This window comes from Balaenoptera borealis (assembly GCF_965194805.1).
Source record: "Balaenoptera borealis genome assembly, chromosome: X".
In the NCBI taxonomy this organism is placed as follows: domain Eukaryota; kingdom Metazoa; phylum Chordata; class Mammalia; order Artiodactyla; family Balaenopteridae; genus Balaenoptera; species Balaenoptera borealis.
In genome coordinates, this window is record NC_138881.1 from 87002450 (window position 1) to 87027590 (window position 25141).

The 25141-nt window shown below is 38.4% G+C and overlaps 1 protein-coding gene across 1 annotated transcript; it reads right to left on the minus strand.

Moving 5' to 3' along the window:
• Window positions 1-22360: 22360 nt before the first annotated feature.
• Window positions 22361-25111, minus strand: TIMM8A (translocase of inner mitochondrial membrane 8A). Its single transcript, XM_082377648.1, has 2 exons — window positions 24879-25111; window positions 22361-23426 (listed from the first exon to the last, which is right to left on the minus strand). Exons 1-2 carry the CDS (start codon window positions 25008-25010, stop codon window positions 23265-23267), a joined length of 294 nt encoding a protein of 97 aa, XP_082233774.1. The 5' UTR covers window positions 25011-25111; the 3' UTR covers window positions 22361-23264.
• Between the last annotated feature and the right edge of the window lie 30 nt (window positions 25112-25141).

A 25141-nucleotide genomic window follows, 5' to 3' on the forward strand; every position in this document is an offset into this window, starting at 1 on the left:
CACCACCACCACCACCCCCCCCCACGGCTTTCCCCCCTTGGTGTCCATACATTTGTTCTCTACATCTGTGTCTCAATTTCTTCCCTGCAAACCGGTTCATCTGTACCATTTTTCTAGGTTCCACATATATGCATTAACATACGATATTTGTTTTTCTTTTTCTGACTTACTTCACTCTGTATGACAGTCTCTAGATCCATCCACGTCTCAACAAATGACCCAATTTCGTTCCTTTTTATGACTGAGTAATATTCCATTGTATATATGTACCACTTCTTCTTTATCCATTCGTCTGTCGATGGGCATTTAGGTTGCTTCCATGAGCTGGCTATTGTAAATAGTGCTGCAATGAACATTGGGGTGCATGTGTCTTTTTGAATTATGGTTTTCTCAGGGTATATGCCCAGTAGTGAGATTGCTGGGTCATATGGTAATTCTAGTTTTAGTTTTTTAAGGAACCTCCATACTGTTCTCCATAGTGGCTGTATCAATTTACATTCCCACCAACAGGGCAAGAGGGTTCCGTTTTCTCCACACCCTCTCCAGCATTTGTTGTTTGTAGATTTTCTAATGATGCCCATTCTAACTGGTGTGAGGTGATACCTCATTGTAGTTTTGATTTGCATTTCTCTAATAATTAGTGATGGTGAGCAGCTTTTCATGTGCTTCTTGGCCATCTGTATGTCTTCTTTGGAGAAATGTCTATTTAGGCCTTCTGCCCAGTTTTGGATTGGGTTGTTTGTTTTTTTAATATTGAGCTGCATGAGCTGTTTATATATTTTAGAGATTAATCCTTTGTCCGTTGATTCGTTTGCAAATATTTTCTCCCATTCTGAGGGGTGTCTTTTCGTCTTGTTTATGGTTTCCTTTGCTGTGCAAAAGCTTTGAAGTTTCATTAGGTCCCATTTCTTTATTTTTGTTTTTATTTCCATTACTCTAGGAGGTGGATCAAAAAAGATCTTGCTGTGATTTATGTCAAAGAGTGTTCTTCCTATGTTTTCCTCTAAGAGTTTTATAGTGTCCGGTCTTACATTTAGGTCTCGAATCCATTTGGAGTTTATTTTTGTGTGGGATGTTAGGGAGTGTTCTAATTTCATTCTTTTACATGTAGCTGTCCAGTTTTCCCAGCACCACTTATTAAAGAGACTGTCTTTTCTCCATTGTATATCCTTGCCTCCTTTGTCATAGATTAGTTGACCATAGGTGCGTGGGTTTAACTCTGGGCTTTCTATCCTGTTCCATTGATCTATGTTTCTGTTTCTGTGCCAGTAGCATATTGTCTTGATTACTGTAGCTTTGTAGTATAGTCTGAAGTCAGGGAGTCGGATTCCTCCAGCTCCATTTTTTCCCTCAAGACTGCTTTGTCTATTCGGGGTCTTTTGTGTCTCCACACAAATTTTAAGATTTTTTGTTCTAGTTCCGCAAAAAATGCCATTGGTAATTTGATAGGGATTGCATTGAATCTGTAGATTGCCTTGGGTAGTATAGTCATTCTCACAATATTGATTCTTCCAATCCAAGAACATGGTATATCTCTCCATCTGTTGATATCATCTTTAATTTCTTTCATCAGTGTCTTATAGTATTCTGCATACAGGTCTTTTGTCTCCCTAGGTAGGTTTATTCTTAGGTATTTTGTTCTTTTTGTTGCAGTGGTAAATGGGAGTGTTTCCTTAATTTCTCCTTCAGATTTTTCATCATTAGTGTATAAGAATGCAAGGCATTTCTGTGCATTAATTTCGTATCCTGCAATTTTACCAAATTCATTGATTAGCTCTAGTAGTTTTCTGGTGGCATCTTTAGGATTCTCTATGTATAGTATCATGTCATCTGCAAACAGTGACAGCTTTGCTTCTTCTTTTCCAGTTTGGATTCCTTTTATTTCTTTCTCTTCTTTGATTGCCGTGGCTAAAACTTCCAAAACTATGTTGAATAATAGTGGTGAGAGTGGGCAACCTTGTCTTCTTCCTGATCTTAGAGGAAATGCTTTCAGTTTTTCACCATTGAGAATGATGTTTGCTGTGGGTTTGTCGTATATGGCCTTTATTATGTTGAGGTAGGTTCCCTCTATGCCCACTTTCTGGAGAATTTTTATCATAAATGGGTGTTGAATTTTGTCAAAAGCTTTTTCTGCATCTATTGAGATGATCATATGGTTTTTCTTCTTCAGTTTGTTAATATGGTGTATCACATTGATTGATTTGTGTATATTGAAGAATCCTTGCATCTCTGGGATAAATCCCACTTGATCATGGTGTATGATCCTTTCAATGTGTTGTTGGATTCTGTTTGCTAGTACTTTGTTGAGGATTTTTGCATCTATATTCATCAGTGATATTGGTCTGTAATTTTCTTCTTTTGTGGTATCTTTGTTGGGTTTTGGTATCAGGGTGATGGTGGCCTCATAGAATGAGTTTGGGAGTGTTCCTTCCTCTGCAATTTTTTGGAAGAGTTTGAGAAGGGTGGGTGTTAGCTCTTCTCTAAATGCTTGATAGGATTCACCTGTGAAGCCATCTGGTCCTGGACTTTCGTTTGTTGGAAGATTTTTAATCACAGTTTCAATTTCATTCCTTGTGATTGGTCTGTTCATATTTTCTGTTTCTTCCTGGTTCAGTCTTGGAAGGTTATACCTTTCTAAGAATTTGTCCATTTCTTCCAGGTTGTCCATTTTATTGGCATAGAGTTGCTTGTAGGAGTCTCTTAGGATGCTTTGTATTTTTGCAGTGTCTGTTGTAACTTCTCCTTTTTCGTTTCTAATTTTATTGATTTGAGTCCTCTCCCTCTTTTTCTTGATGAGTCTGGCTAATGGTTTATCAATTTTGCTTATCTTCTCAGAGAACCAGCTTTTAGTTTTATTGATCTTTGTTATTGTTTTCTTTGTTTCTATTTCATTTATTTCTGCTCTGATCTTTATAATTTCTTTCTTTCTGCAAACTTTGGGTTTTGTTTGTTCTTCTTTCTCAAGTTCCTTTAGGTGTAAGGTTAGATTGTTTATTTGAGATTTTTCTTGTTTCTTGAGGTAGGCTTGTATAGCTATAAACTTCCCTCTTAGAACCGCTTTTGCTGCATCCCATAGGTTTTGGATCATCGTGTTTTCATTGTCTTTTGTCTCTAGGTATTTTTTGATTTCCTCTTTGATTTCTTCAGTGATCTCTTGGTTATTTAGTAATGTATTGTTTAGCCTCCATGTGTTTGTAGTTTTTACGTTTTTTTCCCCTGTAGTTCATTTCTAATCTCATAACGTTGTGGTCAGAAAAGATGCTTGGTATGATTTCAATTTTCTTAAATTTACTGAGGCTTGATTTGTGACCCAAGATGTGATCTATCCTGGAGAATGTTCTGTGCGCACTTGAGAGGAAAGTGTAATCTGCTGTTTTTGGATGGAATGTCCTATAAATATCAATTAAATCTATCTGGTCTATTGTGTCATTTAAATCTTCTGTTTCCTTATTTATTTTCATTTCGGATGATCTGTCCATTGGTGTAAGTGAGGTGTTAAAGTCCCCCACTATTATTGTGTTACTGTCGATTTCCTCTTTTATAGCTGTTAGCAGTTGCCTTATGTATTGAGGTGCTCCTATGTTGGGTGCATATATATTTATAATTGTTATATCTTCTTCTTGGATTGATCCCTTGATCATTATGTAGTGTCCTTCCTTGTCTCTTGTAACATTCTTTATTTTAAAGTCTATTTTATCTGATATGAGTATTGCTACTCCAGCTTTCTTTTGATTTCCATTTGCATGGAATATCTTTTTCCATCCCTCACTTTCAGTCTGTATGTGTCCCTAGGTCTGAAGTGGGTCTCTTGTAGACAGCATATATATGGGTCTTGTTTTTGTATCCATTCAGCGAGCCTGTGTCTTTTGGCTGGAGCATTTAATCCATTCACGTTTAAGGTAATTATCAATATGTATGTTCCTGTGACCATTTTCTTAATTGTTTTGGGTTTGTTTTTGTAGGTCCTTTTCTTCTCTTGTGTTTCCCACTTAGAGAAGTTCCTTTAGCATTTGTTGTAGAGCTGGTTTGGTGGTGCTGAATTCTCTTAGCTTTTGCTTGTCTGTAAAGCTTTTGATTTCTCCATCAAATCTGAATGAGAGCCTTGCCGGGTAGAGTAATCTTGGTTGTAGTTTCTTCTCTTTCATCACTTTAAGTATATCATGCCACTCCCTTCTGGCTTGTAGAGTTTCTGCTGAGAAATTAGCTGTTAACCTTATGGGAGTTCCCTTGTATGTTATTTGTCGTTTTTCCCTTGCTGCTTTCAATAATTTTTCTTTGTCTTTAATTTTTGTCAATTTGAATACTATGTGTCTCGGCATGTTTCTCCTTGGGTTTATCCTGTATGGGACTTGCTGCGCTTCCTGGACTTAGGTGACTATTTCTTTTCCCATGTTAGGGAAGTTTTTGACTATAATCTCTTCCAATATTTTCTCTGGTCCTTTCTCTCTCTCTTCTCCTTCTGGGACCCCTATAATGCGAATGTTGTTGCATTTAATGTTGTCCCAGAGGTCTCTTAGGCTGTCTTCATTTCTTTTCATTCTTTTTTCTTTATTCTGTTCTGCGGCAGTGAATTCCACCATTCTGTCTTCCAGGTCACTTATCCATTCTTCTGCCTCAGTTCTTCTGCTATTCATTCCTTCTAGTGTAGTTTTCATTTCAATTATTGTATTGTTCATCTCTGTTTTGTTGTTCTTTAATTCTTCTAGGTCTTTGTTAAACATTTATTGCATCTTCTCGATCTTTGCCTCCATTCTTTTTCCGAGGTCCTGGATCATCTTCACTATCATTATTCTGAATTCTTTTTCTGGAAGGTTGCCTATCTCCACTTCATTTAGTTGTTTTTCTGGGGTTTTATCTTGTTCCTTCATCTGGTCCATAGCCCTCTGCCTTTTCATATTGTCTATATTTCTGTGAATGTGGTTTTTGTTCCCCAGGCTGCAGGATTGTAGTTCTTGCTTCTGCTGTCTGCCCTCTGGTGGATGAGGGTATCTAAGAGGCTTGTGCAAGTTTCCTGATGGGAGGGACTGGCGGTGGGCAGAGCTGACTGTTGCTCTGGTGGACAGAGCTCAGTAAAACCTTAATCCGCTTGACTGCTGATGGGTGGGGCTGGGTTTCCTGACTCTTGGTTGTTTGGCCTGAGGCAACCCAACACTGGAGCCTACCTGGGCTCTTTGGTGGGGCTAATGGCAGACTCTGGGAGGGCTCACACCAAAGAGTACTTCCCAGAATTTCTGGTGCCAGTGTCCTTGTCCCCACGGTGAGCCACAGCCACCCCCCGCCTCTGCAGGACACCCTCCAACACTAGCAGGTAGATCTGGTACCTGTTCTGATGGTACCTATTATGATGATAGATAGAAAATCTATCATCATAATCCATTATACCACCAAGTTAAAGGAAAAAGCCCTATGATCACATAAATAAATAGTAAAAGTAATTTGATAAAATTCAGCAGGAATTCCTAATAAAAACTCTAAGTAAAATAGGAATAGAAAAAAGCCCTAAATATAACAGCCTGTTTACCAAAAACCAAGACAAAGAGTATCCTAAGTAGCAAAAGTTAAAACCATTTTGATTAAAAGCAGGGACTATAAAGACATTCCTACTATTGTTATTATTTAACATTATTTTAGATAATATAGACCTGTGCTGTTCGATATGGTAGCTACTAGTCACATGTAGCTATTTACATTTAAGTTAATTAAGATTAAATAAAAACTAAAAATTAAATAAATGTAGTTAATCTTAAGTGTTCTCACACACACACAAAAATAATAACTATGTGAAATGAGGGATATGTTAATTAGTTTAATTGTGGTAATAATTTAACGATATATAGGTATATCAAAACATCACGTTGTACACCTTAAATATATACAATTTTTATTTGTCAAGTATATATACCTCAATAAAGCTGGAAAAAAACTTTTTCAAGAACCTGTAAAATACTTTGGAATATATTTAGCCAGAAAGTCACAGGATCTATATGAAGAAACCTATAAAATTTCATTATAAATATTTTATAAATATAAGACAATCTAGTGAGCTAATGAAAAGGCACATGCAGTGTTCTTGAATGGGGAGACCTAATGGAAAAATGTCAGTTATCCCAGAATTAATATATAAATGTAATGCAATTCCAAATAGAATCCCAACAAGATTTTTTAGGGAGAATTGGATAAAATGAGTAGTCAAGAAAAGTCTGAAAAATAAGAACACTGAAGGAGGATTTGTCTTGCCAGGTATTAGGAAATGCTATTAAGCCATTGTGATCAAATCAACATAATATTAATATAAGATTAGACAAAAAGATCAGTGTAACAGAATAGTAAATCCAAAATGAGACACCAGGATATGTGAAAAGTTAATGTATGACCAAGACAATATAGTTCAGTTCAGTGGGAAAAGTATAGATTATTTGATAATTGATACTGGCACAATTGGCTATCCATTTGCAAGAAAATTAAAATGTATTCTTATCTTACACATTTTTTTAAAGGAATTCCTTTATTTTTATTATTTATTTATTTAGTTTTGGCTGTGTTGGGTCTTCGTTTCTGTGCAAGGGCTTTCTCTAGTTGCGGCAAGCGGGGGCCACTCTTCATCGCGGTGCGTGGGCCTCTCACTATCTCGGCCTCTCTTGTTGCGGAGCACAGGCTCCAGACGCGCAGGCTCAGTAATTGTGGCTCACGGGCCTAGTTGCTCCGCGGCATGTGGGATCTTCCCAGACCAGGGCTCGAACCCGTGTCCCCTGCATTGGCAGGCAGATTCTCAACCACTGCGCCACCAGGGAAGCCCTCTTACACATTTTTGAAAAATAAATTCCAGATAGTTTAATACTTAATATAAAAGTAAAATGGTAAACATGGAAAGTCTGGTAGACTGTGGGTACAGTGCAGGGGCAGAAGAAATCTTTCTAATAAAGGCTGTATATCTGGAAGTTATGTAAGAGATAGATGTATTCAACTATAAAAACATTAAAAGTATATTTTTAGAAAGAGAAAAATAAATCAGTTCATTCTGATATTTTCAGCTCAAAATTGAAATTATAGAATTTGTTCTCAACTGCTTTGATTTTATATTTGTGTCCCTTTTCTCATGCTGAAATCTCAGTTGCTAATGACATTGACATAATTATTTATTTACTCTATTCTACAATACATATCTTATAGTTTTTTTTTTATCTTATAGTTTTAAAATAACAATTCCAGTATTATTGCTAACAAATACGGTTATTGAAAGTAATTTGATTTCTTTGTGATTTTTTTTCTCTTTGGGGTCTATCCCACCAGTTGAGTCAAATTACTGTGCCTTAAAGAAACATGGAATAATTCTGTGTTCCTCTGCCAACAACTGATATATATGTAATTTGTTGTATTTATTTTGTTTTAAAATTTTAGCGAGTTTTTTGTTTAATTTTTGTTATAATTGTGAAAAACATTTACATGATTCCAAAGTCAAAACTAGAGGCACATTCAGAGAAGTCTAGCTTTCATTCCTGACCCCCAATAGACTGTTCCTTCTTCTTCTTAGAGGTAACAATTTTTATTAGCTCTTAGTTTATACTTCCATTGTTTATTTTTGAAAACATAAACAAACTTGTATATGTTATTTTCCCACTTTCTTTCATAATACTGTTGTGCGCCTTGCTTTTTCACTTAACGGAGATCACTCCATAGCAGTATATAGAAACTTTATAATTTCTTTTTACAGCTGCATGGTATTCCATTGTTCCAGTGTGCCATCTTTTACCCAGCAAATCTCCTATGATGGACATTTGGGTGGTTTAGGAGCGGCAAAAATTTATTGCTGGTGGATATCTGGGAAAAAGAATACTGTGAAATAATAGAAAAATATATATATTGGTCTCTGCCCCCAGTTCCTGGCACAGAGCTCCTGAAACCCTTGTAAATTTCCTAAGTGATAAGAGCACCAGTAGCATCTTTTGTTCTAATATTTGGTCTTTGCCCCTGGTTCCTGGCACAGAGCTCCTAAATCCCCTGTAATTTCCTGGGCAATAGGAATGTCTTTTGTTCTAATGAGGCAACTCTTAGTGGGCTCCTGAATAACTTCAGGATGGGAATTCGTCACCAGAAAGACCAAACCATGATTAGAAGTTTGGGAGGGTGCCGCATCCCAAATCCATGAGGACAGAAGCCCCTGTGCTCAGTGCCCTTCTAGACCTCGCCCTATGTATCTCTTCATCTGGCTGTACATTCATATCCTTTATTATATCCTTTATCATAAACTGGTAAACATAAAATTATCGATATTAAACCCAAGGAGGGGTCATCAGAATCCCGATTTTTAGCTGGTCAGTGAGAAGTACAGGTGACAAGCTGGGACTTTCAACTGGTGTCTGAAGTAGGGGGAGTCTTGTGGGACTGAACCCTTAATTTGTGAGATCTGACACTAAGTAGATAGCGTTAGGACTAAATTGAATTGTAGGACACCCATCTGGTGTCAGAGAATTGCTTGATGTGTGGAAAAACCACACATCTGGTGTCAGAGATATTGTGTGGTAGTAGTGTGAGAGTAAAGGAGAAACACAGGAGAAAGAGTGCTTTTTCCCATACAAGTGTTCTTACACATTGATGGTAGAAATATTTAGTATTATAGCCATGGTAAACAATCTGGAAATATCTACTGATGCATATAATATGATTCCATTTTAAAAAATCAATGACTGCTGCATAGCACAGGGAGATCAGCTCGATGCCTTGTGACCACCTAGAGGGGTGGGATAGGGAGGGTGGGAGAGAGGCTCAAGAGGAAGGGGATATGGGGATATATGTATACATATAGCTGATTCACTTTGTTATACAGCAGCAACTAACACAACATTGTAAAGCAATTATACTCCAATAAAGATGTTAAAAATAAATAAAAGTACACAAAAAATCAATGACCAAAAAACATATTTACCTATCATCTATCTACCTATCTATCTATCTATCTATCTATCATCTATCTATCTTCTATCATCTATCTATATCTATCTGTATAGATTTCTCTAAGTATGGGGAAAACAGAAAGATACATATTAGGTTATTAACATGTGTGGCAGGGGTAGAAGTGGAGAAGAGTTGGGGTAGCCAAGCAAAAAACAAAAGAAAAAAAAGGCTGTGGTTATTAAATAAAGCATGTGTATAATTCACATTTATGCATTTAGGTAAAATTCTGTGGATATACATAAAAATATTTTTAAAATTATTTAGAAACTATAATGGAGGAAAAAAGATCCCATTTAATATAGCAGTGTAAGATTTTAGATTGCCTAGGAATTAAATGTATGTAAGGGCCTATAGGAAAAGAACTTTGAATCTTTGACGAGAAACATGAAAGAAGACTTGAAAGAGGCATTCCATATTGCATGAGAAGACTCAATATTGCAAAAATGTCTGTCCTCAAATTATTTGTAACTGTAACGCAATCCCACTAGAATTTTTATTTTGGGATTTGGTAAAATATTCTGAATTTCATCTAGAAGGAGAAACAATCAATTTTTGGAGACAACAGTGACAGGTACTTGCTCTATTAGATATTAAGATGTATTATAAAGCAACAGTAAATAAGACAGCATAGCAATGGCACAAGAAAAGACAGTGGATACGTTGACCAACCACGCTATCCAATGGGGGGTTTGCCCAGGACTGAGGGGTTGCCCAGGACATGGGACTTTTGGTGCTAAAACTGAGACGGTCCTGAGCAAACTGGGATGATTGGTCATCCTAACAGTGGAAAAGAATAGACAGCCCAGAAACAAACCTTAATAGGTAATAGAGAATCACAAATCAGTGGGAAAAGGAAGGAATTCATAAGATGGTGCTCAGAGAAATGGTAACTATTTGGGAAAAAGTAAATTAGACTGCCTCCTTCATACCATATACCAAAATAAATTCCATGTGGACTAGTGAGTTAGATATAAACATAAAAGTGAAAATATGAAACAATAAGAAATTATATAGGTAAACATTTTCCTCAATCTGATATGGGGAAGAACTTCCTAAGTATAAATACAGGAGAAGATATCACAGAAGAAAATACAATTTACTTTTTATATGCATCAGAAAAAAAACACATACATGAGAAAGGCAAATTATAAATTGGAAGTAAAAGATTTGCAAAAAAAAGTATAACAGGCAAAAACAGCCACAGCAAAAGGAGCCTAAGGAGACATGATGACTAAATGTACTGTGGTATCCTGGATGATAAAGGACATTAGGCTAAAAAAAAAATAAGGAAACCTGAATAAAGTATGAACTTTAGTTAATAATGTATTGGTTCATTAGTTGTGACAACTGTACCATACTAATGTAAGATGTAACAATAGAGGAAACTGGGTGTGGAGTATATGAAAACTCTGTACTGTCTTCACAACTTTTCTGAAAGTCTAAAGCTATTCTAAAATAAAAAGTTTATTAAAAACTTATATGATAAAACTGGCTAATATCCATACTATATAACTATAAAACATATAACTTAATATATATTATATATAACATGTAAATATATACATATAACATATAATGTATATACCATAACATAATATATAACTATTTAGCATACAAACAAATTAGAAAAATGAACGTCTTTGAAGAAACATGGTCAAAGCATATAAATAGGTGGTCAATATATGAAAAAATATTTAACCTTATTCTCATAAACTACCAAAGTTCTGGAAAGCAGTTTGCCAGCTTATATTAAGAGCCTTAAAATGTTCATACTTAGTCTAAGTCCACTTCAGAATAACTACCCTAAGGGGTTTACCTGAAGTGCACACAACATTTTATGGGCAAAGATGTTCTTCACTGGGTTATTTGTAATAGGAAATAAGTGGAAAAGATCTAAATGTGCAACATTTGGGGAATATTGTGATGAGCTTTATGATCTCTACATACTATGAAGCCATTCAAACATATTGAAGAAGAGTGTAGCATGACAATCAAGAGTATAGGTTTTGGAGACATCTGAATTCAAGTTGAAGCACCATCACTGGCTATGTGATTTTGGGCAAATCACTTAGTCTTTCTAAGCCCCACTTTTCTCATCTGTAAGATAGGGGCAATAACAGTTTTAACCCACAGGGATTTTGTGAGGATTAAATGAGATTATTCATGCGTCTAGCTCAGTGCCTGGCAGATAGCTTAGTTAATAGTAACTCGCAATAACTCTAGGATGTAGGTTCTTACAGATGAGAAAATGGGACCAGAGAGAGGACGAGTCACTTACCCAAGGTCACACAGCTAGTAAGTGGTGAGCTGGGATTAAAACACAGAAAGTTTGGCCTCAAAACCCATGTTCATAACCACGACACTGAAATGTTAGCTGTTATTTGTGCCTTTGTTGCTGCTGCTGCTGCTTAATGACATAGGAAAATGATTATGGAAAGATGTTGAGTAAAAAAATAGAATACAAAATTATATGTGTAGTATTATTCTTATTTGTCTTCGAAATTTTTGTATATGTACATAAACATGCATGGATAAAAGACTGGAAGAAAAATATGCCAATATATTAAAATGATTGTCTTTTGAGTAAAGTGTTGAGAACAATCCTGGCACACAGGAAATGTTAAGTATTATCATTATGATCATTTGTTTTGGTGTTCTGAAGATACACCAAAATGGTCTAAATGTGAATTTAGTTTGTATTTTTCCTGCTCAGGACTCATACTTCCTGAATCTGAGAATTCACATCTTTAATTCTTCAGTTCTGGAACACTCTCAGCCATTACTTCTTTGAATATTACTTGTTTTTCCATTTGTCCTCTATGTCTCTTTACCTCTCTTTCATATTTTTAATTATTTATCTATCTCTCTGTGTTATATTTTGTAGATGTGTTCCAGTTTACCACTTTTTAGCTGTGCCCAATCTATGGTTTAATCTGTCCATTGAGTTTTTAATATTAAAACTTTCTTTTTTAATTTCTAGAATTCTCTTTCAAAACTACTTGGTCTTTTTTAAAAAAAAATAGCGTCTTGTTTTTTCTCATGTTTCACTTATGTCTTTAATCTTAAGCATAGTTATTTTACAGTGTGCATTAGATGATTCTATTATCTGAAGATTTGGGGTCTAATCCTGCTGTTGTATCTTGAGACATTGGCTTATGGCGGGGTGTTTCTTCATGTGTTTTATAGTTTTTTATTGTAAGTCATGTTCAGTGTAGCTTTACCTGTGGGGATCTTGTGGAGGATTTGTCCCTTTAGAGCTGTTTTATGTTGCTTCTGCCAAGTAGTTTGAGGGATATCAACAGCTAGGACCCACTTTGTGCTACTTTTTGGATCTGGAGGATTCTTGGACTGTGCAAGAAGTATACATTTTGAATCTGAAACCCATGCGAAAGAAGGCTTGAGGATACAAATCCTCGTGGGAAGACCTTTTTTCCACCTTCCCAGATCCCAGGTTGTTTCTCGATACTAGTGAATGGATTTTTTTGTCTAGTTCACCCTTACTGAAGATGTAGTCCTTTGAAAGTTCCAACTTTCTACAGGTGTCCCAGCTCCAACTCTCTGCCTTACTTAGGCCCAAGACTCTGTCTCCTGCCTCTACATGGGCATCAGAATCTAAGCACCCTACTTTGTGAGATAACCAAGCCACTTGCACCACACCATCAGAGCGGCTAAAACTTCAACATTCACTAAATGTTCTTGTGTTCGGTTTTCCACTATGTGTTTCGACCCCTAGTGATTTCCTTTACTTACCTGTAAACTCAGCTATACATTTAAAAGGATGTTATATTTTATTCTGTATTTCCAAGTGTTTTGTAACGTGGTTGGACTTTCAGGTTATTTTGGCCACCGCATTACTGAAAATGGATATCAAAGATTATTTTTAAAGGTAAGTAATCCTAGGATGGCAGGCAGCATTGTCTTAGATGTTAGATACAAACTACTATGCATAAAATAGATAAGCAGCAAGGATATATTGTACCACACAGGGAATTACAGCCATTATCTTGTACTAACTTTTAATGGAGTATAATCTGTAAAAATACTGAATCACTGTGCTGTACACCTGAAACTAGTATAATATTGTAAATCAACTATACTTCAATTTTAAAAATTCTTATTTAGAAGGTCATCCTCCTTTCTTTCATGGAAGAATGTAAATGGATTTTTCTGCCCTATTTCATCATCTTTAAATATTTCTGCTTGCCTAAAAAAGAAAACAAAACTGTCAACCTACCAGTTATCTGAGGCCTGCTGCCTTTTTTCTTTTATCCTAATCTTGGCATATTTGGTAGAATACCAGATTTTGTGCCAGTTTCTTGAAAAGAACTTTGTTGAAAAGGACTATAGTGAGGGTGAGAAGGATACATTTCACATATGTCATATATATATATATTATGGATGGGTCTTATTTATTTATTTATTTATTTATTTATTTATTTATTTTATGGATGGGTCTCATTTATTTATTATTTATTTTATGGATGGGTCTTATTTATTTATTTATTTATTTATTTATTTATTTATGGCTGTGTTGGGTCTTCGTTTCTGTGCGAGGGCTTTCTCTAGTTGCGGCAAGCGGGGGCCACTCTTCATCGCGGTGCGCGGGCCTCTCACTATCGCGGCCTCTCTTGTTGCGGAGCACAGGCTCCAGACGCGCAGGCTCAGTAATTGTGGCTCACGGGCCCAGTCGCTCCGCGGCATGTGGGATCCTCCCAGACCAGGGCTCGAACCCGTGTCCCCTGCATTGGCAGGCAGATTCTCAACCACTGCGCCACCAGGGAAGCCCAGGTCATTTTTAATATGAGAAAATTGACCAGATTAATGATCCTCAACTTTTTTACTGAGTTCAGCTACAAAAATAAAAGGTGCTTGGCATGCTTCTTAGAAAGGAGAGAGTAATATATTTCCTTTCACACATTTCAAGAACAAATGTGTAATACGGATACACAACAGGTGGTAAATGGGCGAATCTTGAATGGTGGGTCATCCTCATTTTTTCCCTTTTTTTTTTTTTTTTTTTGACCGCACTGCGCGGCTTGCAGGATCTTAGTTCCCCGACCAGGGATCAAACCCGCGCCCCCTGCAGTGGAAGCGCGGAGTCTTAACCACTGGACCACCAGGGAAGTCCCTTGCTCCTCTTATTTAGTCATCAAAACTTACCCTATCTACCTTGGAATTACATTTCTGACTTAAAAATCTATCAGGTCCCTACTTCCAGTATTGTCCTTTTTCAGCCCTTGGCACTGGTGTGATTGTAATCTTCCTAAAACATGTGCTTGAAATACTTTAGAGGTTCACCATCACCTTCAAAATAAAATCTAAACTCCTTAACATGGCATAACTAAATAGTACATGTCTACCTTGTGATCCTTATTTCCAGAGATTCTCCAATATCCACCTTGCATTATTTATTTATTTATTTATTATAAATTTATTTTGTTTATTTTAAAAAATTTTTTGGCTGCGTTGGGTCTTCGTTGCTGCGCGCGGGTTTTCTCTAGTTGCGGCAAGCGGAGGCTACCCTTTGTTGCTGTGCGTGGGCTTCTCATTGAGGTGGCTTCTCTTGTTGCAGAGCATGGGCTCTAGGCACGCGGGCTTCAGTAGCTGTGGCACACGGGCTCAGCAGTTGTGGCTCGCGGGCTCCAGAGCGCAGGCTCAGCAGCCGTGGCGCACGGGCCCAGTTGCTCCACGGCACGTGGGATCTTCCCCGACCAGGGCTCGAACCCGTGTCCCCTGAACTGGCAGGCGGATTCCCAACCACTGTGCCAGGGAAGCCCCTACATTGCATTTAAATCCCACTAGATTACTAGCACTTCCCCCAAATTCTATATATTCTTATTAGGCCTAAGAAAATATTTAATGAGACTATTATTGGTTTTAATGAAAATATTATTGATGAATTTGCTTCCATTAAAGGCAGCAAAGTAAAATTTAACTCTGCTTTTAGTGTTGATAAAATATTTATACTTAATGCTGTGACTTGTAATGTATCTACTTTTCAATTTTTCCAACATTTTTTCAACTGCTTTAATGTTCTGGAAAAAATTAACCATTCAAGAATACACAAAAACACGTATATGGGGCCCACATTTTTCCTTTTTCCTCACACTCCAGTATGGCTCAGTATGGCATTGTCTTTATTTAAAATTTTGACGTTTTGTTCATCATGAATTTTTGCACTAATTTTGATTTTTAAAATATTGCATTAAAGTATTTATCTTGATCACTGAGTTTTTTGGCATCCCCTTAAATTTTGCACACAAGGTGAATGCCTTACTCACCCCCCCCCCTTATCCCATCCCTACTTGAGGTCCTTAGATATATAAACAATCTATTTGCAACTAGTGGGCATCTGAAATTACTGTAGCTGAGATATAGGATTTTTATCCCTGGAAGTGGTTTCCATCACCTCTCCGCTTCTTAGTACAGAGCTCAGAGTTCTGAAGTGGGGAGAAATTTTATTTTTAACATAATATTAATTTTTTAGAAGAGCAAATAGAAGAGTCAGGAAGATGACAAGGATGCTGACCAGCACTGCTTCTACTCACTATTGTACTGGAAGCCCGTGAATAAAGCAAAACAAACCAAAAAGTGTAAGGCTTAGAAAGAAACAAAAGCAATGTTGTTACAGATGATATGTTTTTTTAATTTTCTACTAGAAAAATCCAAGAGGATCTACAAACTACTGGGTACAAGGATATATAAAAATGAGAGTTTGATTTTTCTTCCAAAAAAATAATATTAATTTTTGAATAAGTAATATAGTCACATGATTCAAAATTCAAAAGGCATAGAGAAAAGATATATAGTAAAAAGTCTCCCTCTCACTCCTACTCTCTAACCACCCAGTTCCTCTCCCTGCAAGCAATCAATGTTAACAATATCCTTCAAGAGATAATTTATGCTTATTCAAGCAAATGTGTACATGTATTTTAATCCCCCCCTTTTGTACAAATGGTAGCACATTGTGTCTTAAATACTGCTGTTTTAATTTAACAATATGTATTGGAGCTCATTCCATATCGGTATATAAAGAGGTTCCTCATTTTGTACATGTGAGTATATCTGCAGGATGAGTTCCTAGAAGTCAGATTTCTGGAATAGGTTTATACATCTATCAATTTGGTAGATATTGCTAAACTGCTGTCCATGGAGGTGGTACCAATTTACATTCTGACCAGTAAAGAGTACCTGCTTCCTTGCACCCACAAAGATGATATCTCAGTGCAGGCTTTAAAAATTTCTCTTAAATATAAACATCTTTTCACATGTTCAAGAGCCATTTGCATTTCTATTTCTTTGTGCTGTCTCTTTATATCCTTTGCCCATCTATCGAGTGATTGTTCTTTTATTATTAACTTGTAGGAGCCCTTTATATAAGAAGTAAATTAGGTCCTTTGTAGAAAAGTTTCAAATATTTGTTCCCCATTTGTTTTTCTTTTAACTTTGCTTATGGAAGTTTTTGCTGTTCATAATTTTTTATGTAGACAAAATTAATAACCCTTTCTTTTTTCGCTTCTGAGTTTTGTGTGAAGTGGGGAAGCTGAAAGCCCACTAAAGAATAAAGACCGAAGGAGATCTTGGTAATCACTATATCAGTAAGGAAGGGAATATGAATCAGAGTTGACTGTTAGAAATTTGTAAAATTCTGTAACCTTTGTAACTTCCCTGTATTTATTCTGCATGTTGTCCCATGTCTATTCTCCCATGGTGATTCAAAGCAAAACCCTTACTATGCTAAGAGCCTATATGCTTGTCTTGTGGAGAATGGAGTGATTAGGAATTATAGTTAATCTGATGGGAAGAACCTCAAAGTGTTGGCAGCTTCAAGAAAAAAAGAAGAAAATGAAGCATCCCTGGGACCTGCCTAAGGGCAACAAAAAAAAAGAAAGTGCTTGAAAAATGGGGATCAGCTCTTTCAACCTGGTGGTGTATGCTGCCACATAATGATGGAGAGCTGTTGAGAAAAATAACTAAGCCGTGTTGATAATGTTTCCTTTGTAGTGACAAGGTACATCTAGCAATATCATGACCACCTGAGATTTTTAATTTGAACAATACTGGTTTAGTACACAGGTCAGTCATGTTATGTAGCAAATGGTTTAAGCTTTAAGGAAATAACTATAGGTCTGAAGGACAGTTTAACAAATACAGTAGGCCCTCTGTATCCACAGGTTCCACATCTGTGGATTTAACCAACCGCAGATTGAAAATATTCGGAAAAAAATCCAGAAAGTGCCAAAGAGCAAAACTTTTAATTTCCTGAACTTTGGCAACTATTTACATGGCACTTACATTGTATTTTATTGGGCATTATACGTAATCTAGAGGTGATTTAAAATATACATACAGCAGGATGTGTGTAAGTTATATGCAAATACTACATTTTATATAAGGGACTCGAGCACCTGCATATTTTGGTATCTGCAGAGGTGGGGGGGTGTCCTGGAACCAATCCCCCTGTAGGGATGACTGTACTGCTGACTCCCTGCCTCCCCACTTTTCCTTTTTCCTTTTTGTCTTTCTACTCATTCCTCCTTACCTTATCAGAATACAGTTTAAAACTCAAATGATATTTTATCTTTTTTTTTCCTCTTGGCTTGTTTCTAACTTTTCCCGTGAAAAGTTTATAGAACATTGTGTGTAATCTTGTGACTTTGGCGATATGCTTATGTTCCTCAAATTGGAGGGCAGCAATAAATTCCAGGGGTTACCCATGGGGATGGCCATTTGTGTAACTTCCTCTCTGAAGCCTGTTCAACGTGATCAGTTGTGTTATCTCCCTCTCTTCCCGGTCACTTTTGCTGCCCTTTGAATCCCAAGGCATGGTCTCACTGGCACATTATTCTATCCCCTACCTCTTTCCCTATAATCTGTTTTACTCCCTCTCCACTTTACTCCAGATTTCTCTCACAGCTCCCTCATATTCCTAACATGTCCCCTCCTGTCCATCCCCACTTCCACTATCATCTGAATTCAATCCTCCACAGTCTCTTGCCTGAACTAACGAAATACCCTTACTATTCTCCTAGTCTTAATCCAACTACCATATAGCTGTGAAAATGATCTTTCTAAATGCATATATGAGGGTAAGGGGAGGACTTTCATTTATCGTAAGCAATTCTATATTGTTTGAAAGTTTTAAAACATGCAGGTAGTACTTTTGTCATGAAACAAGTACAAATATTATATTATTCCACTTTAAAATTCTCCAACAGCTATCCATTGATTGCAACATAAAACTCAAACTTCTTAACATTACATGCTCCTTTAGCTCTGCCACTTTATCAACTAGTTAGCTTCATGAAGTGACTTCTTGCTTTTTTTCTTGTTCTCCCAGACAACAACTCTGCCAGGATGATCAAAGTTGCTCAGTTCTGAATAATAATAATAAATAATAGCTACATTAAAGTACTTACAGTGTGCCAAGCACTTTACATGCAATCTCATTTTTCAACCCTGTGAGGTAGGCATTACCATCTATGCTTTTTATAAAGAAACTGAGGATCAGAGGTTAAGTGACTTCCCTAATGTCACGCAGGTACTGGCCGAGTCAAGATTTGAACCCAGTTCTGCCTAACTCTAAAACTTCGGCTCTTTCCACTCTATGATGGCATCTCTAGAATGAAATGTTCCCGTCATTCTGGCCCCACCTTCTGGAGAAACATTACTTCCTATCTTTAAACACTTTAGGAGGAAGTTTAGTACAGTATTTCGGTCCATGAGCTCTGGAGTCAAACTGCCTGGGCTCAAATCCTATTCCTAACCTTGAATAATTTCTCCGAGCTTCAGCTTCTCCATCTGTAAAATGAATATGATAATAGCTCCTCTCACACAGAATTGTTAATTTTTAAAAAGATGATCCAATGTAAAATACTTAGTACACTGTGTGGCAAGCAGTATGCATACCCTCAATAAAGCATAGCTATTATTATTATATTGCAGATACATCTCAAAATTCTGTTGGCCCTTTTGCTCATCTGGAGTTCCTGGTCAGTACCTCTGAATCCTGGTTTGCCATATCCTAATTATCCCTTCTATGTATTTCTGTGTAGCATAATTATATTGTATAGGCTTTGCCTTTTTGAGGGATTTTTCCAAGACAGCTTTAGATATACAACTTTTAATTCATAAACAGCTAATTGCTCAATTGCTGCTCACTTGTTAAGGTGTTAAGAATGTAATGATTTAATTGTCAAATAGCTTTAGCATTTCTTATATAAGTGCTAAAAATAGTAATTCAATTCTTTTATTGCAGGATTCATCTTTTTTGCCCTGTGTATTGTGATCAGTTCCACTTACTTGTCTTCATAGTGGGACCTCGGGATGACCAGAGTAACCTAGGGTGTATAGTCTCATCTGCTCTTCTGTTGGCTCACTTTCTGTGTCAGGTATCAAGTTTGGACGTTGCCTTGAGCAGCTGTTTTAGGGAAGCCAATCACAAAACCAGCCCTGGGCTGGATACTCTTGATTTGCCTTGTGATCTGTGTAAGCATTCAGATAAACTATCTGAACAGGGCCTTGGATATTTTCAGTACTTATGCAGTCATTCCCATGTAGTATTTCCTTTTCCCTACTGCTGTCATGACCTGCTCTGCCATTCTTTTCAAGAAATGGCAGCATATGGCCCTCAACAATTTTAGTGGCACCTCCTGTGGTTTCCTTTCCATAGCTCTTGGCCATTTTTCCTCTATAGCTTTTGAGATATCCCTTTTGGTCCATACCTACTGTCATTTAACTTAAGATCAATAAATGTAAACAATACCCTTACTCCTCCATGGAGTGAAAATGAAGGTTACCAGACTTTTCTCTATCAACCTCTTTTGAGTCCAGAAGATGCCAACAACAAAAAAATGAGGCTGAGAGGGAGCATGAGGAGTCTTACAAGAAGCCCTATTGGGAGGACTCTGGGCTAAAATCTCCCTAGGCCAAAATTTTGCACTAAGGTACTGATACAAGGAAAAATTGGTTTAAAAAGGACCATCAATTGTTTTCCATGTAAAGGCTATTTTACATGGGGTTTATTGACTTATGTTTTTTAATTCACACTCCTCTTGGAGATTTGTTAGCATAAATAAATATCAAGTTCTTGCTTGATTTCCTTGTATCCGTTATCCCTAATGTTCATTCATGGGCGGGGGCCTTAGGGATAGTCTGGTTCCAGTTTTCACAGTATGCTTGCATAAACCCTAGAGGTCCTGAGACAGTGCCTTAGGAACCAGGGGGAGGTGGTGCATAGGGATGGGGAGGCGGTGCATAGGGATGGGCAGGAGAGAAGAGCAAGCAGGCCTCCAGACACCTCCACCACCAGAGCAGCTTTGTATTTATATTTTATATCTTAGGCTTCTTTTCATTCCAGGAAGAGTCTGCTAATCCAATCCTTTTGTTTTATATTGAGTCTTGAATTTTCTACCCTGAATATTTGAAATGAGGACTTTGAATGTCATTAGGGCTGACAGTACCCTTTCTATCAAGGTTCTGAAAATAAATTTCTTAGGCTGACAAGACAAACAAGAGCTCAAATTGTTGCTCTGGTACGTAACCTCCAAGAGGATGCAGGCAAATGGTCTACCTTTTCGTTCCCCTTGTCCTGTGTCTAGTAGCATCGAAAATATACTTGGTGCTCAAGCGTATTGCATGAATCTGACAGACCCTCTTTCTCATTATGTATGTTAGCTAAGCAAGCAATAATACTTTGTAAAACAGACATATCAGTTTGTGTCTAAAGGTAATGAGAATACTTTAGCAGGTAATGAAGAATAAGAAATAATGATACAGTAAAAAAATATAATAAGTAATATATAATAAAAAGGAAGAAGTAAGAATATGGAAAAGACTAAAGGATCCTTCCTTTATGACTTGAGGTGTTACATGAACACTTAAATTTTATAGGGGGGGAAAATCAACACGGGCATATAGATACAAGGTATACACCAGATACCCATCCTAAAAGCCTGATTTCTCCTGGACTTCAAATGCCATTATTCCTACTACTCTGCTGCTGCTACTACTACTTCTTTACCATGTACATGTTATCCAAACAGCAGCCAGGCACTGTTAAAACTTAAGTTATATCACGTCATATCACATCACTGTCTGCTAAAAACCCTCAAATGGCTCCCCATCTTGCTTGGTAAAAGCCAAGTCCTCACAATGGCCTATAACGCCCTACATGATCAGCACATCCCCACCCGCCGTCCCCCCATCTGTCTCTGACCATATTTCTTACTATTCTCCTACTCATTTCACTCCAGCCACACTGACCTTCGACTTCTCTTCTACACTGGTGTCACAGCATGCAGTTCCACCTTAGGGCCTTTGGACTTGGCGTCACCCCTACCTGAAACGTTCTTCTTTCAGATACCTACATGGCTTGGTCACTTAGTTCTTTCAGGTCTCTGCTGAAATGCCACCTCCCCAAAGAGACCTTCTCCAATCATCTTTAGCTAAAATAACAATGCCCCACAAACATACCCTGACACCCTTACTCTCCTGCTTCTCCTCGGCACTCATTATATTGACATATGGATGTGTTTGTTGCCTGTCTCCCCGTACTAAAACAGAAGCTCCACACAGGCAGGGACTGTTTCTGTGTACTGCTGAAATCCTGGCATCAAAAACAGTGTCCAGGGGCTTCCCTGGTGGTGCAGTGGTTGAGAATCTGCCTGCCAATGCAGGGGACGCGGGTTCGAGCCCTGGTCTGGGAAGATCCCACATGCCGCGGAGCAACTAGGCCCGTGAGCCACAATTACTGAGCCTGCGCGTCTGGAGCCTGTGCTCCGCAACAAGAGAGGCCGCGATAGTGAGAGGCCCGCGCACCGCGATGAAGAGTGGCCCCCGCTTGCCGCAACTAGAGAAAGCCCTCGCACAGAAACGAAGACCCAACACAGCCAAAAATAAATAAATAAACAAATACTTAAAAAAAAAAAAAAAAACAGTGTCCGGCATAGTAGGTACTTAAATGCTTGGTGAATTGTGTTTTCATCAGGAGTTTAAAAAATTTCCTTGTAGTGCCTATATGGTGGGAAGTTAAACAGGGACTTGAGGCTTCTAGAAATGTGTATTTCTCAACTTTCATGGATTTGCACTAGAGGCTCCCAACAAGTAGTTCCACTTTAGGTCTATACTCCAGTCCACTAGGATTTGAAGTAAGAGGAGGGGAATCCAGTCACTATAATCTCTTCTACTACACTCAGGGAACTAACCATCAGCACTGAATTCCTTCCCTCTCCATCTCATCTCTAGGTTCTTTTTTCTAACAAAAAGGTCAGGGGTCCCTGGAGTACTGTGCCATAATTTGCACAGAACAGGTACCCAGGCTGACTACATTTCAGCCTTGGAACCAGCCCACACCAAATCTCTCCTGGGTGTAGGTGATAACCAGAATAGAAAGCCTTCTCAATCAGACTTGAATCTTGTAGAAGCTTTTATTTCAGTGATTAAAAGAACGCAGTAAATGGAAACTATGCTGGTTTACATTAGGCATGCACCTCTACCTGAAACTGCTGTTAGTTTTTGACTGGCCTAAATCTTTATAACTTATTTTTTCATTTAGGCACATCTTTAAATTTTTTTGGACCCTGAAATACAGGGTAAGTTAACTTCTTCCTTGTGGCAGTTTAGTATGGGAATTATGTTCACTGGCTAGATTCCTTTAACTAAAGGCCTCTAGACTCTCAGGCTACCTGTACTAGCTCAAGACTGTACTTTATATATAGATATTTAAGTGAATCACAGTATGAGGGAGGGAGATAATCTAGAAAGGTGAAATGTACTGTATGAATACTCCATACATTTTTTTTCCAGCACTGATAATCAAACACTAGATAAGGAGGCCTACAGTCAAGTACCAAATTACTCTTTCCCCCACTGCTGCCCTTTCTGAGAGACACAAAGATGTATATCGATCTCTCCAGAAATCTGAAAGGAATCCACACAAATAACAGATTATTACCTATGTGGTCCCACTGTCAAATTATAGAGCAGCTCCACTATTAAAATTATAGGAAGCAGTTAATGGGACTATGAGGAAAGCATTGTCCCACATACAGTAACATACATCTAGCAGAGTTTTCCATTCATCTGTCAATTGTTTCCCCAAGATTAGCATTAAAAAACACAACCCCAAACACATTTGACCCTCAAACCACCCACACACACAAAAATTGGTCTTTGTTCATTCTCAGATGACAGGATGTCCCAAGAGTGACAAAGGTGGGAGCCGATCCCCCCACAGCCTTTTCTTCAACCATCCCATCAACTGCTCTTCATTTCTTGAACTACCTTCCTTTTCCAGAGAGGTAATACTCAGGTCAGTCAGAAAGGCTTTCTGAGAAGACTGGCTTGGATTTCTGGGTCTGTTCCAGTCGATTCAAGATGAATTGGCTTGTATCAATGAAGCGCTCAACGCAGTTCACAAAACAGGCCTCAGCCCGACTGTCCAACTTTGGCCCAGGCTTGTCCATGCACTTTTCCTGCTCAGGACAAGATACAGAATCACAAAGGGAACTTGGAAAAAAAGGAAGGGGAGCTTCTTGTTGCTTAGAGGAAAAAACTTCACCTAAAAACAGTATCTGATATGTTAATAATAGTTCACATTTGGCAGCTTACTTTGTGGCAATTTTCTACAGGCTTACATTAAATTCTCACAACAACCCTATGGAATAGATACTATTATTAATCTTCATTTTACAAAGACGGAAGTTGTGGCACAGAGATACTTTGTCCTAAGTCATGGGGCCAGAAAATGGTGGAGCTGAGATATTACAAAGCAAGATAGGTAGCAAAATACAAGGGAAGTTAACCCTTCGCTGAATTTGGTTCGAACTCTACAATGCTGCTTGCATTAAATGCCTTTAAGACACACTAAAACCTACCAAAGGAAAAAAAGAATATCTATGACTGGAGATTCTGTAACGTCTACGTAAGCCAGAGGCTCTTGAATCCTCTCTCAAGACGAATGGAAAATTGTATGAATTTTCCTAAAGGGCCCACAGCTTTCAGATTCTTAAAGGAGTCCTTAACCACACCACCTGCTGGTCCAAATGTAATGAATCAGATTTTTAAAAAGAATCAAAGCACTCTGGTTCAAGGAAGACAGGAGTTGAGTAAGCATTTTTTTAAGGGTCAGAGTCCAGCAATACCATAAGTTTATGGTTCAAATGAATTTCGTTCATTATCCTCTGTTGTGTACACAAGCATCAGACTCTCCACTTCCAAGGAAAATTATCCTTGGCCTCTGAATTCTGTGAATTTTGTATGTCAAGGCAGGGCAGTTATGCTGTCTTTGGCTGCCAGAGAACACTTTGATCCCAAGCTGCAAATAAATGCCTCCTACCCTTTTGCCAAAGTCCCCTCACAGGGCATACTCAATTCCTCAACCTTCAGACCTGAAACGGCTTAGTATTACACAACAATCCAACAAGAAGGCAAAAAAGTGTGTATGTTGGTAGAGATTACCCCACTTTTATAGTTAGTGGGCTAGAGCCACTCACTTCTCACGAGGGACGCTTAGAGCAACTGAGTAATCAAGGCAAACTCTGAAGAGTGCAGGGACAGGAGAGTCACTGATTCTCTGGGACTCAGGGTGCCAAAAATGAAATCCCAGTACTGGGGGCTCTCCTCAGTCTTGGTGACCAGCACTGGCAGCTTCAACCTTAGGTGCCTAAAGTGCTGGTTGGGACAATGGCATAAGTCTTCTACGATCTCCAATCCTCTGCACTAACAAAGCCGAGGTCCGGCGTGACAGCCCTCTGAGAAGCGGAGTCACTCTTTTTCCCTTCCGGCTCGACCTGAGGAACCTAAGGAAACCAAGGGGTGCTGCTGGGTCCTCTCCCTTCCCCGAATCCCAGGCGTCGTGGCGAGTTGCGCGAGGCAAGGGCAGGAAAGTAGGTACAGTGGCCAGGTCCCAGCCCCAGGCTCCTCACCCAACAAAGTTCCGTCATCTGGTGCACCAGCTGCTGGAAGCGCTGCTTCTGAGTCTCTACCTCGATGAAATGCTGCAGCTGCGGGTCGACCGAGCCCAAACCCGCTGCGGAGGAAGACGAGGAGGACTCCATCCCAGCGCGGCCACGCGTGCCGAGACAAACTCCGCACCAACTCGCCGACCTTCACGTGTCTCCGCGGCGGAACCGGAACCACAAACCACTGCCTCCGGGACTGCCCGGGGAGCGCACTGCGCCGGCGCACG

Excerpts from the sequence above, each read along its gene's own strand:
- TIMM8A (XM_082377648.1), bottom strand. The coding sequence starts at position 25,010 with ATGGAGTCCTCCTCGTCTTCCTCCGCAGCGGGTTTGGGCTCGGTCGAC. Across the intron at positions 23,427-24,878 it reads AGATGACGGAACTTTGTTGG|GAAAAGTGCATGGACAAGCC; the intron begins GTGAGGAGCCTG and ends TGTCCTGAGCAG.